Consider the following 14,106-nt stretch of genomic DNA (forward strand, 5'->3'; position numbering starts at 1 on the left):
CTTGCCAACAATCGAGGCTTTTCCCCGAGCTATTTCCGTCGACAAAATATGATTTTTTCTCCGAGAAGCGACCAACAAGGATGTAAAGTCGGGGCGTTTGCGCTCATTTCAAAATTAGACGCCTCGGAGGCTTTCATCGAAGCGAATCGCCTTCGACGAATTTTATTGTCGAGAAAAATCAACCGCGCTTCAAAAATAATTGGCCGATCGGACGCCAAAATTTCACTATTAATTTTTTTAAGTCACGCCAGGAATGTATTATCGCGTGTTCAAATGTAATCCTGGGCTGGGAAGGCGTTGGAAACCGTCAATTGTTCTGCTTTTTTACAGCGTGGATTAATTGGAGCATGTTGACAGCTAACCTAAAATTTAGAGCCAAAAATGTCTTTCTTTTTTCTTTCTTTGCAATGTTTTAGATTAAAAATAGAATAACTGAACGATTCCTATTCTCGAAACAAATACCTGAGGGCAATCTTTGCTGAAAACAAACATGTTCAATTATGTCCCGATTAAAGATAAACAAATATCATTCGTGTCAAACGGCGGGAAATTTAAACTTTACACTGTTCTAAACGGTTTACTTTACCAGCCCAGGATTTCATTTAAACGCGCGATATAACAAGTGTTCAATTGAAAGTTGGCTTTGATTTTATTTTTTAAAAGACAACAACATCGTAAATTGAGTTGGTCAGACAAAGATAGCGACAAAGATCAAAGCCAATTTGATGAATTTTTCAATTGAACACGTGTTATATTTTCGAGGCGACAACATCTCCCACATTTTGAAAAAGATGTCACCGAGGTTAGTGACTCGGAGACATTTTTTCTTAGTCACGGGAGTCAAAATGAGTCACTGGTGACAAAAATATTGCAAAAATTGTTTGCGGTCGAGGCTGATGACCACTTTCGAAGAGGAATGTACTCGCGTACAAAAATGTTATGACCGAGAAATGCTGCGACTTGCGACTTCTCTCTTGAGACATAAATGTGTCTGAGTCATTGAAACTATCAGAATTGATATTGCGAGAATTCAAATTTTTGGCTTCACTTGAAAGTCGGCGCAGATATTTTTAATCCTGACGGAGACGCTGAATCCTGCGAACCCGAAACAGGATACTTCTCGCGACTTTTTTAAAGCTGCGACAAGTTGAGCCGAATTTGTTCAGGACGAACTGGTAATGTCCTGTTTTGTTTTTGCAATGCAAAAACAAAAATGTCGGCATTAAGAGATTTTTTGGACGTGACAGGTCTTTGTCGGGTTTAAGATAGCATCTTGACCAAACAGACTGACACTTGTTTGTGACAGCTGCGATAAAATATGGCTCGGCAAGAATTCGTCACTGTTTTATTTGTGACGAAGAGAATTTTCAACATCCTGAATTGGCAGAATATTTCATCTGGAACGGAAAAAATCGTGCGGAATAAAGCGCAACCTTTTGACCGAATTTAAAGACCTGACATTTCTATAATCACATCTGGGAATTGAAATCTACATTTTCGCGCAATACATTTCCTCAATTTCGCGGAATTTAATCTTTCACGGCTTTTATTTAGTGCCATCACAAAGTGTTCGGAAAGTGAGTATAAATAAACAGAAACATCTGCCTCCGTTCGAATTCCTGTCTTAGAAAACCAAACTTTCTCGCCAAAAAACTATCACCGGAATCCAAATAAACGGGACTCTTTTAGCCACGTTGGTTTTTTTTAGAGGTGCAAAAATAACCGCGTACACTAAAAAAATAAGACAATAAAAATTCCGGCGGCACGTCACACCCGCGTAAACCGTCACTTTTAATTATTGTTTCGTTTTTTTTTGCGCCAGAACTGCTGCGTCCAATTTGTTTTGTTGTCCCCCGAAAAAACTGTTTCGCCTACGCGTGATTAGTGTGCAGGCAACCAACAATGCTTGCGCGGTATTTGCAGAGCGCTGTAATTGCATGTGCATGGTTGGTTGCCTGCGCTCGCCCTAGCCGGACCCATCGGATCGATCGCGCCCAACTTACTAGTCCCTCTTGGTCCTCTCGTGCCAGAACTTGTCCCAGAAGGATGTGCGGTGCTTGATCCTCAGCACCGACGTCGACAGGGTTCGCGGCAGGGCGGGGTGTTCCGGTTGCGTCTGGGGCGAGGCCATCAGCAGCGAGGGACTGGAGCAGTTGCCGAGGGAGGAGCGGGACAGGGAACCCCTGGCGTTCCTGGACGGGGGGGATTCGGGGGTCGAGGGAGTTGAAGAGCGCTCCGGAGAGGCCAGATTGACTGTCTTAACACGTCAGACCATCACCACTGACACAATGGTTCCCGCGCACTAACCCATCACGGGTCCACGATCGTCCCACGGGAGCCCGTCACTTCCCGACGATCGTTATCGGGGCGGCGGTGTGGAACTGCCTCGACGGGAATTGCGATAACATCCTGGAAACGTTATCTGGTTATTCTTTATCGCCGGCCTGATCCGGAACAGGGACAAAGGTCCGCGATAATGCGCCGCACGGATTATCCGCTCGCGCCTAATGAAAAATCTCGCAAGAGGAAGAGTTGCAATTTACGCGGATTCAATTTCCGGCTGACAAGGAAAGGTCCCCCGGAGGCGCCCTGGGGCGTCCAAGGGACTACACCGCACCCGCGACTCAGATTATTTCGATTTTTTTTTTTATCGACATACGCAAGTACTGATCTTGACCCGGAAAATCTAATCGATCGATCGATCGATCGTATCTCTACTTCTCACCACTTAAAAACTTAATTTTAGACCGATTCGACCAGGTTTTTCACAATTTCAACCAAGAACTGAAAGCAACGCACAATATGCAATTATTGTCGACTGGCAATTTACATTTTGCGCCGACTCGTGTTAATTTGCTTAAACACAGCAACTATCAAGCTTGATGGCCACGAATGTTTTTGTTGTGTTGTTACGTGATCAAGAATTAACTCGATTTTGGGATGATCGAACGAATTAAACGAAAATTAGCAATTCAAGTGGAGTTTTCGTCGTGGTCATAACAGTTATCGAAACGACTCCTGGAACTACGTAGAAGCATGCCAGAGACAATAAAGGATGTTAATTATGAATCGCAATCACGAACGGGTCGTTCGATTGTCTTGTACGGTCTCAACGCACAATTATTTTAGCTTTTGACATGATCATTGGACGAATTCAATTTTCGCGTCGACTCCCAAATTGGCCGTTAAGTCCCTAATTGCTAATTTCGAGTCAATTTGAGACGGAAGTCGCATCTTCTGGACTCTTATTGAGTTAGGCGCGTTTAAGAAGTGCGCGAGAGTCGGTGAGGGAGCTCGTCGTTACTTCCAGGGTTACCGACTCCGAAACAAAGTAATTATCGTCATCCTCTTTAACCTCCTTATTTTTAGAGTGTTGACGTCACGTGGTCGTTTCCTAGACAATGTCGCCGTCGGTCGCGACACCGTGGAGTAGTTGTTCATGCGAGGAACCACAATCTTGTTTTAACAAGATTTTTTCCGGCTCGCCGAGTGAATTTTAATTTTTCCGCTTGTACCTAATTGGCTTTTTTCTATCGTGCAGGACGGAATATCGGCGGAAATCGATAGAGCTGTCTATATTTACGCCGCGGGTGGTCCGTTCGGTCCGAAACGGGGTCCCGGAGCACGTGTCCTGGGGGCACCTCGCGGTGGCGTCTCGCGCGGGGTTCAGCACCGCCGCCGGCACCGGCGTCCACGCCGCCGACCGCGGACCGGTCGCGTACGCGATCGAGAACACTTCGGAAGGACGAATCGGAAGGTAAAGAGAGCGCGTCGCGCTGCGGAACGGGCCGGAGTTCGAATCGACACTGACGGACCGGAGTTTGTCTTCGTAGCGGCGGGGTGGGGACATCCCCTACGGCTTCCAGAGCTCGCCCCATTCACGAAAACCGCGGAACCGGGAATTTCGCGCCGACACCCCGCCACCCTGGGGGACGCACGGCCGCCGATCGACACATTTTGCATTTTCATTAGCGCTATTAACGATTATTGTTATTAGGGGTTACGTCACGGCTGCGCGAGTTCCAGGTGGGAACGGGGTGGTCGGATCGCGAGATCAAAGAAGCGAGATGCCCCACCGGGGAATTCGGGGGTTTTATGATATCGTTGCTTTCGGTTAATTCGCCTCTCCCAAAAGGTTAAAGGTAAATTATCTGGAACAGCTGAGAAAAGGGGAGGATGAAACGCATCGCCTTTGATTCGGCGGAGGGGTGAGTTATGATCAACCCCTTTTTTCTCGGGGGGCGCATCCACCATTATTACGCCCACAAAGTGATTAAAAACTTGAGAGCTCGATCGCCGGTACCGCAACCAGAACAAGAACGAGAACGCTAAAATACTTCAACCCTTCATCTACTTTTCAAGCCCTACAGCAAAACACGATTTCTTGTGCTGTGATCATGTAAATACTGAATTTTGCAATTTACAATTTTTCTTATAACACTTCCATTTTTTATGTGTTATCGTTACAAACAAATTTTTCTTTTTTTTACCAGAAAGCCTCCGGTTGTTTTCACATCAATTTTTCGCAACATGTTTGCTACTGAATGTTATTTTTGCATTATCGAGTTATTTTATCAGATACACTTTAAATAAAACACATCTTTCATTTGATATGTCAAAATGTTATCATGAGATTTCTATCAATCCAGTTTTTTGACAGGTCACCAAAATTTATAAATTTAAAGCTACGCTGTTTCAGTTGTAGTAATTGACAAAAGAACAAACTGAGCAAGATGTTAATGACTAAATTTTGTAAATATCCTAAGAAGAACGATTTTGTGAACGTTAGAGAGATTTTTGTTGATAAAAACAATCTCAAATTAACGAAAAAAGATAACAATAAGAAAGGTTAATGACCTCGCCATGTTAACTTTGATATCACCAAATTTATCAAATGCAAGGTATGCAATCCATGAGATTTCAAAAAAACTTTTGGTAATAATCTGTTTTCAAGGTCACCAAATTTTTAAAAATTTGAATCGATTACACAATTTTTATTCGCGCGTTCAAATGAAATCCTGGGGGAAAATTTAAACCGTTTAGAACAGTGTAAAGTTTGAATTTCCCTCCGTTTGACACCAATGACATTTGTTTATGTTTAATCGGGACATTAATGAATATGTTTGTTTTCAGAACAGGGTGCCTTTAGATATTTGTTTCGACAATAGGAATCGTTAAGTAATCGTATTTTTAATGCAAAACATTGCAAACAAAGAAATAAGAAAGATTTTTTTGGTTCTAAATTTTAGGTTAGCTGTCAACATGCTCCAATTAATCTACGCTTTTAAAAAGCACAGCAATTGACGGTTTCCAACGCCTTCCCATAGAACATGGTTAGCTGTGCAGTTTTATAAATTTTGACATAAACGTCATTCGCTTGGTTAAATGAAATTGTGAAAAAACGAAGAGTTTTTGGGAAAATGTCTATTGTCTCCATAAACGCGCAACGGCAGGAGCATTACATTCGCCATAAATAAGGATCATGTCTGTTTTCTCACATTTTAATCGTTTTGGAAATGTATTGTGGGTTGCATTTGCGATTCCATTGGGCTCATTATCACGTGTGAAATACCCTGTATAAGAAAAATAAACGAATTATTGGGGTTGAAGAAATACGCCCAAAAGAGAGATGTTAATGATTTAATGTTATATACTGAAGATGGCTTTGTGACCTTAGAAACGTGTTATTTTGGTACGTATGAAAAAAAACGAGATGTTCACAAAATCAAAAGGGAAATGTTATGTTGATGATGACTTCAGTGTTGGTGGACATTTTTTACGATTTTATTCATATTTGAGAAATATGTTGACACAAATTAATGACGTGCTATTTTTACAAGTTGTAATTTTTTGTACAGTGTGGAATAAAATGATTTACATCTAGTTACCTTTGGAATTTTTGCACATGTAAATTTTCCTGTACCGCCCTACTTTTTTTTTTGAAGTGCCGAACTATTAGTTCTGTCAATAAATGTCATCAATCGAATTGACAATTGTTACAATTTACTAAATTGAATTAACAAACGTTGGTGGCCACTTTCAACACTAGCTGTGACTTGCTTTTGTTAGCTTTGCATTCATATCATCCCTTCGCAATAAATCACATTTGGAATTTTGGAATATTTTGAGGTTAGGCTTTCTTTTTTTTGTAGAGCGGCATTTCGTATTTTTTACAAGGATAATGCAAAGGTAACTGAGATGTAAATCATTTTATTCTACACTGTAATATCGAAAGTGTGATTGTGTCATTCTCACATTGGCCCCGCAGACTCCTACTTTGAATTTAATTGTCATTTGTGGAAGTTAACAGAAAATCTAGACAAATTAGTGGAAACGAGGTAAAAATAAGATCGAATTAAGATAAGATTAAAGGAGTCGGCGCGTCAATTTCGACGTCACCAAATTTATCAATATTCCACTGAAGACTTGGACTTGGTTTAATCAGAAATCCACTAAATTCCGGGCATCGCATACTCCACCCGGAGCCGAGCCAGTTCCGGTTAATTACACTCGCGAGAGACTGTTAGCAGTTGCGAAACCGTTAATACATTTTTACTCGGTGATTCTCAAACCTTTCACGTCGCCTTCGTTTCTCATTTTTATCAAGAGAAAAAACCAGATCTTTTTCATTTTCGATTTTTTTGATCGTAGGAAACTGCAATTTTTTAAAATCGTACAAACATTTGCAGAAAATTTCGCAGCGTTGCTAAATCAACACTGCAATTAAAATGGATTTCGAAATTGAATCGGTAAATTATTCTATTAGAGGCGAATTAAATAAATAAAGCCATTCTAAATTTGAAATGTTAAAACAACACCACGAGGTGGTTTCCAAACATTTAGAACCTTGCTTGTTAGATTTAAGGATCACATTATTTTAAGCGGAGGCTTTGAATTTTTTCAGTTGTTCAAAGACTCGGGCAAAAGCGAGATGTGAAAAAATGCAGTTACGATTTGGACTTTGACAGATCTCGATGATTTGGCGAAACAAGGTGAAATGGAGGTTAACAGACTCGCCACATCTGCTCCGACAGCAGCAAAATCCCCCCAGAAAATCTCGATTTTTAGTGCCGCCTGGACTAATCAACCACGCGAACTTACGGCTTTTAACCGCGACAGTTCCGACCGGTTTAATTTTCGAAATCGTTAACACTTCGCGATACTGTTAATACAGCTTCGCCGCGCGGTTACCAAAACACGATAAACCCGACACTGATTTATCGGCGCAAATCCCTGTTCTGCCTATCAGCATTTTAAGGTTTGTTGAACATTCTGTTTGGCATGTAAAAAAATTCGAGTGTATTATTTGTCAGTGGGAGATTACAAAATGTTTATCGATCTGTAAAGCTTTATCGGTGATCGTTGCCTTCGAATTTTACAATTTGCTCGATAAGTTGTCGACTTTACGATCGATCTCGGCGTGCAACGATGGAGAAAATGCACCGGATTATCTGGCGATAAGGTCGGTCGAGGACGACTCTCCAGGTAGATTTCTATATTGGAGGATGTTCGCGGTCGAGGAATTTTAATATTTCGAGTGCGCCCTTTGAAGCCCCTCCGACGCCATAATATAATACGTGACGAGGCGAACAATACCACCGGATAAAATCGATATATCCATCTGGAGATAGGGCGAGCAGGCCTGCCATTATTTATAAATATCGTTTCGTATTAGCAGTGTTAACGATAAATTTGTTTACCGGCTGCGATAAAAACCCTAATTCTTTTCGAATGCGTACGGCCTTATCTCGATTTTTATCACCTGTTGTTGTCGGAGAGGTGTGTTTTACGAGGCACGCAAATCCAGAGGGTCGTCGATAAATCCCCGACACAGGTGGCCGCATCTCAAGGCGTTGACGTCACGCGCCACCCCCGACGACTTCTCCCCTCCCGGCCCCCGTCCTCTCCAACTTTTAATTAGATTCGCGAACGAAACCGGGGCGGTTTTCACAAAAACGACCCTTTTCACAACGCCAAAACTGAAATTGCTCATTAAAAACTGGCTGCCTAGCTCTACAAGCGCCACTAGACTAGTACGCCAAGACTAGAGTGTGAAAGTGTGAAGCTCGAGCTTTAATCGACGCCCGAAAACCTCCAGATTCGAAGACGACACAACACACACACACACTTAGATAACAATGATGATGGTTTGGAGAAAGAGTGACCGCGTGAGACTTCATGCACGCATGCATCGACCATTCGGGGGTTGGAATCTGAAGGTTTGTCGGTCAGAAACAGAAAGAGGGGTCAGGAGTGTTAAAAGAGTGCAAAAAATATCAAACATATCCAAAATCACAAAAGTACATACGATCTGTCCAATATGTTTTCTGTCTCCTTGAATCTGCAAAATAGATCGTTCTTTTATCATGAGATAGACCAGAGAGAGAAGAGAAAAGTAAAACAGAGAACGAGAACGAAATCACACGAAAAAGCAAAATACGTGATTGATCGAGAAAAGCGTGCGTGAGCGATCGACATCTTGTCACGTCAGGTCGGCCTTTGGCCGCCAGATGGCGGACCGAGCGCCACAGGTTGCTGTATCGGCGACGCGCGCGCGCTCTAGCGGCAAAACATCAAAATCTGGTTCTCACCTTTCGCTAGCGATCGACGAATTCCTGGACATGGATTTCGGAGACATCTCGAAGTCGCTGTCGGATCTGTACAAGAAACTCTCCCTCCTTTGGGGGAGATTTTGGAGGACCAGACCGGCTGAGGGGGACGCTGCCCCGTCCAGAGGACTCCTCCCCGGACTCGCTCCATTTTCAACGTCGAAACTGCAAAACAAGAAGACACGTTAGCACAAGACAGTACAAGATCGATTTGGCGGTTTGACGGGAGCCCCCAGGTCGCGACGGTTATGCAAAGAACGCGCGGTAAACTTTGGCCCGACCTTACGAAAACGTGCGCTTTTCGCCCCAGGATGAAGTCGGAGTTCCTCCGGGGAATCTTCATGGGACTCCTGAGCGGGATACTGATGGCCATCGTGCTGGCAAACATTCACTGCCCACATACAACAGAATTACCGACATTACTGTCTCTATTAACTGCAAATAAATTGGTTATTAAGATAAGATAAAAGCGACATAATCTGAAGATTATATGACCTAGCAATATCGCGGCAGACACCGCCGAAACGCGCGCGGCTCGTCGAGGGCAAGTTGCGAAAGCAAGGGGGCGGCGAGGGTCGCACCTCCCTCGTAAAACGCGCGGCGACCATTGCCCCACAAATATTTATCGACTGTAATCAGACCGAGATCGTTTATCGGGCTCGTAAAGATAAGGAGACGGTCGACGTCGTTCGCGCTGACCCTTCGGGGAAATTTCGGTAATGTTTGGGACCACTTAATACATATTCGATCAATCACTGATAACCTTTGGGAACAATGGACTGATGAAATGGGGGCGCCTGATAAGGGTGTTGCCCTTCAGTGATCTGATCGGTTTTTTCTTGTTGCAATGGAACGAGAACTCGTGCGAAGTTTGATGTCTGTCAGGCCTCACAATATAGTGGTGTCCCAAAAAAACACGCCAGATGAAGCTAATCGCAACACTTCAAAAGAAAAAAAACACCGAGTCATTTAGTACACACCCATATCTACTAAGCAATACAATAAAACTATAAATTAATTTGGATCAATCTTTACTTATTATTGCTGCAATTACGATGCGTCCAGATCCACAGATTAGATTTATTGTTCCGGGGAATCAGGACGATTAAGACATTGTACAAAAATAAGACGACACGGAGGAGAAACGCAATAAAAAAGTTGTGGGAATTTAGAGACAAAACAAAAAAGAAAATGTTTAATACAAAAGTGAGGTTAAATAATTGGGCAAAAAACGTTGAACAGATACCGGGTGATCAAGGATTGTTTAAGTTGGCAATACAATTAAGAACCTTTGTTTATTCGGCTATTTACAACACTGGACTGTGTTGTGGGTTTATTTGACAGATATCTGACGTAGCATTAATAACGACAAAATGGTAGGTTATGAGAGTAAAAATTAACGGCAAAAATAAATCAAAGTTGGAATTCAGAATAATCTAAAAATTAACTAAAGGAAATTCTCGAAGTGCTTCTCATTTTGCTCTAAACATAGATTAACTCTTCTCTCGAACGATTCACCAGCATGTTTAATTTCATTTGAAATGTCAAAAAATTTGACTTGTCACTGATGCGGTTGTCAGTGTGAAGCCGTCAACAACCGGAAGTTACTGCAGTTGGACCATTTAAAAATAAAATTCAGCATTACCAGCTCAAACAGTCCTTCTTGATCACCCAATTTTAAATAACCCCGTATGATAAAATGACAAACAAAGTGGAATTGAAACATGGGGGTGAGATCGAGAGGTGGCGCTGGATTCGGTGATGAAGCTGTTACGGTAGAAAAACATATATCATCGGTGCAGTTGTAAAAAAAAGAGGAATGGAGGATACAAAAGGAAAATCAAACATGCAAAAATTATTAATTGTCAAAACTGGTTATTATTTAAAAATTGGTACAGCGTAAACGAACAGAATTTGGAAAGGATCGCATTCGTTTACAAAAACATATCGTAAACGAAAGAAAAAATACAACAAACGTAGGTTTAAAAATAAATAAAACGTAATGAAGTAGATAAGTAGGTTCCTAGTTCGATGTTTTTACGTGATATGGTCCAGAGATGGCGCGGTCCTTGACATTTATTTCGGTAGATTCGAATTGAAGTGGCATCTTTAACGTTTCGAGTGAGGAGCGAACGTGACACGAGTAATATTTCATTTAGATTTCCTTTGTGAATGCAGCCTGGTGGGTATATGAATGAATAATTGTCGAAGAGTTGATGGGACGGTGTCGGAGATCCCCTCGGGGCACAAGAGGTCGAGCGAGAGGCGTTCGGGGAGCGCGTCAACGTCGTCCCTCTCGTGGCAACCACTTGTGAGGCCTGCATGTCTTTGTTCCCCTCCCCGCGGATCATACAAACCTCCCAGTAGTTCTCCGCCTATCATAAGTTAAAGGAAACCTCCTAGTGTGTCTCCTAACTTGCGACGACCTCACCGAAGACCTCCTCCGTCTGCCCAGGCCCTCGGAATGCCGCCTCGAACCGTCCGAAGAGGCGAGACTGCCGGCCGAGGCGAAGGACGCCCTCGAGTCGGTCGAGTCGTGCTCCGGTATGGCCTCCGAGTCCCTCCTCGACATGTCGGAGGACCAGAGGCTGGTGACGCTGGCCCTCGAGTCGACCGACCTCTGGCCGATGATCTCGTACCGCCTCGACGAGGTGGAGAACGAGGATATGCTGGTGACCGAGTGGCGGCTCTCGTTGCCGACGTCCACCGACGACTCCCTGGAGAAGGGCGAGTACCTCGAGCGGTAGCTCTCGGTGGACACCCTCGTCTGCGAGGACATCTCGCTGTGGAGGTCGAGCGGCTCGGGGGAGGGCGATTGGGGCGAGGGCGCTTCGGGCGGCGATCGGGCGGGCGTGGGGGTACGCGAGGAAGGCTTTCTCAGACCGCGAATCAGGGACCATAACAGAAACAACAATGTCAGCATTATAAACGGGGGATCGTCCGTGTCGCACCCATCGCAGGAAGAAAAATATTCCGGAGCAACAGTATTTCTATCGATCGCGTGGCCGGGATCGAGACGACCTCGACGGAGCGTCGCACCGGCCCTCTACATGTCTTTCACCACCGCACACCACTCTCTCGGTCCTGGGGCCTCACACCAACGCCATTTTGGTGGTTGCGTGCGGCACTCATTGCACCACACGAGAAACACGACGACTGATCAACATCGCTGGCCCCAATTAGACGACGTTCGCTCGCACCGATTCGATCTAGCCACGGAGCGGACCCCGCCGCCGACAGGCCCCCATCTATTATTCACACCGGACGAATGTCGCACACCTCCTGCATAAACAAACCGATCAGGCGATCCCTTTCGACGGAACTTTGACCGTTCTCCTCCCCACCAGAAGCACACGATCCCACAGGAACAACATCATCAAATGTCAATGAAACAAACATTCAATTAGGAGACCGTCGTCGGTGGACGCGCGCGCGTTTTTCACTCGGACAATCGACAGTTTTCCGACGGTTTTTCCCGGCCGCGACCATGTGTCGTTACCAACCACTAACTAAATCACTGCGGGAAATTGTTTGTGGAAAATAGGTTGTGTAGAGCCGGAGCGTGCCGTGGCCGCCATGACGATGCCGAGGCGCGCATGTCCCATCTCTACCTACCCCGGAGCCTGGCACTAGACTGGATGCGAACCACGCGATCTACCCCCTTCTGCAACCCCCCGGGGACCGGAAAGTGGATAGGCTCCGAATTGACGATGGACACCCTTCCACCGTCACAAATCAACACCGTCCTCCGGACCTGGATTGATTATTAAAAAAAAAAAACCAACCCCAACAAGACGGATTCTCACCCTTCGGACGAGAGAGACGGAAAGAGAGCCCAAATTGAATTTACGCAGAATCTAATGGTCTTTTCGCTTTCGGTACAGTCACAGCGGAAGTAATTGCAACGCTGCGACGACCAACAATACAAGTAATTTCAAGTATTTAATAAAAGTCAATTACGAGAGGGGAAAAAACGGAGAGGAGAGAGAGAGCAATTTTCCGACGACGCGAGCACCTCTTCAAAATATTTCGCAATCATCCGTCTTTCAAGGATTAATGCGATATTAAATTTTTCGACGGCAAAGCAAGCGGAAAAATTGTCTCATATTTGGAGGGAACCGTTTCGATTATTAATCCCCCCTCCCCTAAGAAAATACCCGGAAAACGAGGGCGACCATTTTTTTTTCCGGCGAACGTTTCCGGGAGGGGTCACCTTTGCCGCAGGCACGTCGCGAAATGTCATTACGTGCGGATCGGCGCGATTTCAAAGAGAAATGTAATTCGCCCCGGACCGCATCGAACGGGGAAGGACCTCGAGGACGCGAAGAGTCGAAGTGAAAGCGACGAATTACGCAAGTTTGGGGCACGTGGCGCGCCACCGCCGCAAGACACATGGCCGATAATAGCTCCGACACTGCCCCCGGGGGCGCGCCGCCCCCTCCTATCGATCGGCTCTTGGCAAACTCGCCGAGATCAGGTAAAAATAGTCCAAAGATGAAATTGGCGGATTGGCGAAAGGCCGTGACGTGCGGCGTAATTTGCGTAACTTTGACGCAACAGCCTTCAATTAATCTCGCCTCGAATCAATTCCTACCCTTTACAACAAAGACCAAGCGAACAATAGTCACGAAAAAGCCCCCGCGTACGTGTGTATCTTGTGACGTCAGCAAGGAGCGAGTTGACGTCACGCGGACCCGGCCAACTATAATCGCGACCTATCTCAATGCGGCGAAAGTAATAAGTGTGCAGCCGAGGACGTTCGGGATCCGATAAACGTTATTTTTGAAAGTCCGACAATCCTGCAGCCGCGTGACGTCAGCCGAGGGGCGCACTCACCAAAATTGATGGCGTAATTAAATCTTCTACGCCACTGGTGTAACCTAATCACGACGGTAAATACGGGCCGGGAGAGGCGAGGAAATGGCGCTTCTTCTCGCAGACTTACATATTTTTTCATTAGCGGCCGCCAGGGGCGGTTCCGCGGAGGCGGCGACGCCGACAGGGACCTTTTTAATGACGGAATTCGAGAATAACGCGCCTCATCAAGTTTGCTGATTAAAATGGAAGACAATGCCGCTGGTCCAATTAAAGTTTCGAAAACCGCTACTTCTAATTTAAAAGTTTTTTTCGCCCGTTCGCTAATAAAGGTCCAAGAGGGAGATGCCAAATCGTTCGAACCGCGAGTCGGAAAGAAACGACGCCTTAGCAGTGGCGTAACCAGGAAGACAATTTCTTCACCGAGCAAAATGACGTTTCATAGTGTATGAGGTTATCATGAGTGTTTATTACATCGTAGTTGCCTGTGAAATTTGACACCTACAATGCATAGCGTAACTGTACCGTAATGTATGAGCTAAAAGTAAATTGACAAGATTAATTGGTTGCCTAAAAACAGGGGGCTTTCAAATAATGTAATTTAAAAATATCGTTTTTTTTCAATGTTTAAAACACAACAAACTCCGTCTGTTCTATTTATTTACGAGAATGATAAAAACAA

General features: G+C 44.6%; 1 protein-coding gene across 17 annotated transcripts in view; it reads right to left on the reverse strand.

The window, feature by feature from the left end:
• Positions 1 to 14,106, reverse strand: part of dnc (phosphodiesterase dunce) — a 120,821-nt gene that overhangs the window by 12,622 nt on the left and 94,093 nt on the right. For 13 of the 17 annotated variants that reach the window (XM_069040481.1, XM_069040480.1, XM_069040487.1 and 10 more), the window contains 2 exons: positions 8,592 to 8,774; positions 8,309 to 8,341 (listed from right to left, as the gene is read on the reverse strand). In XM_069040481.1, coding sequence (XP_068896582.1) covers positions 8,309 to 8,341; positions 8,592 to 8,774 — 216 coding nt within the window. Of the gene's footprint in view, positions 1 to 2,003; positions 2,364 to 8,308; positions 8,342 to 8,591; positions 8,775 to 8,890; positions 9,051 to 14,106 lie in introns of those variants that run through there. The other 4 variants (XM_069040476.1, XM_069040479.1, XM_069040484.1 and 1 more) reach the window with 3 other exon arrangements.

This window comes from Tenebrio molitor, chromosome 3, assembly GCF_963966145.1.
Source record: "Tenebrio molitor chromosome 3, icTenMoli1.1, whole genome shotgun sequence".
Lineage (NCBI taxonomy): Eukaryota > Metazoa > Arthropoda > Insecta > Coleoptera > Tenebrionidae > Tenebrio > Tenebrio molitor.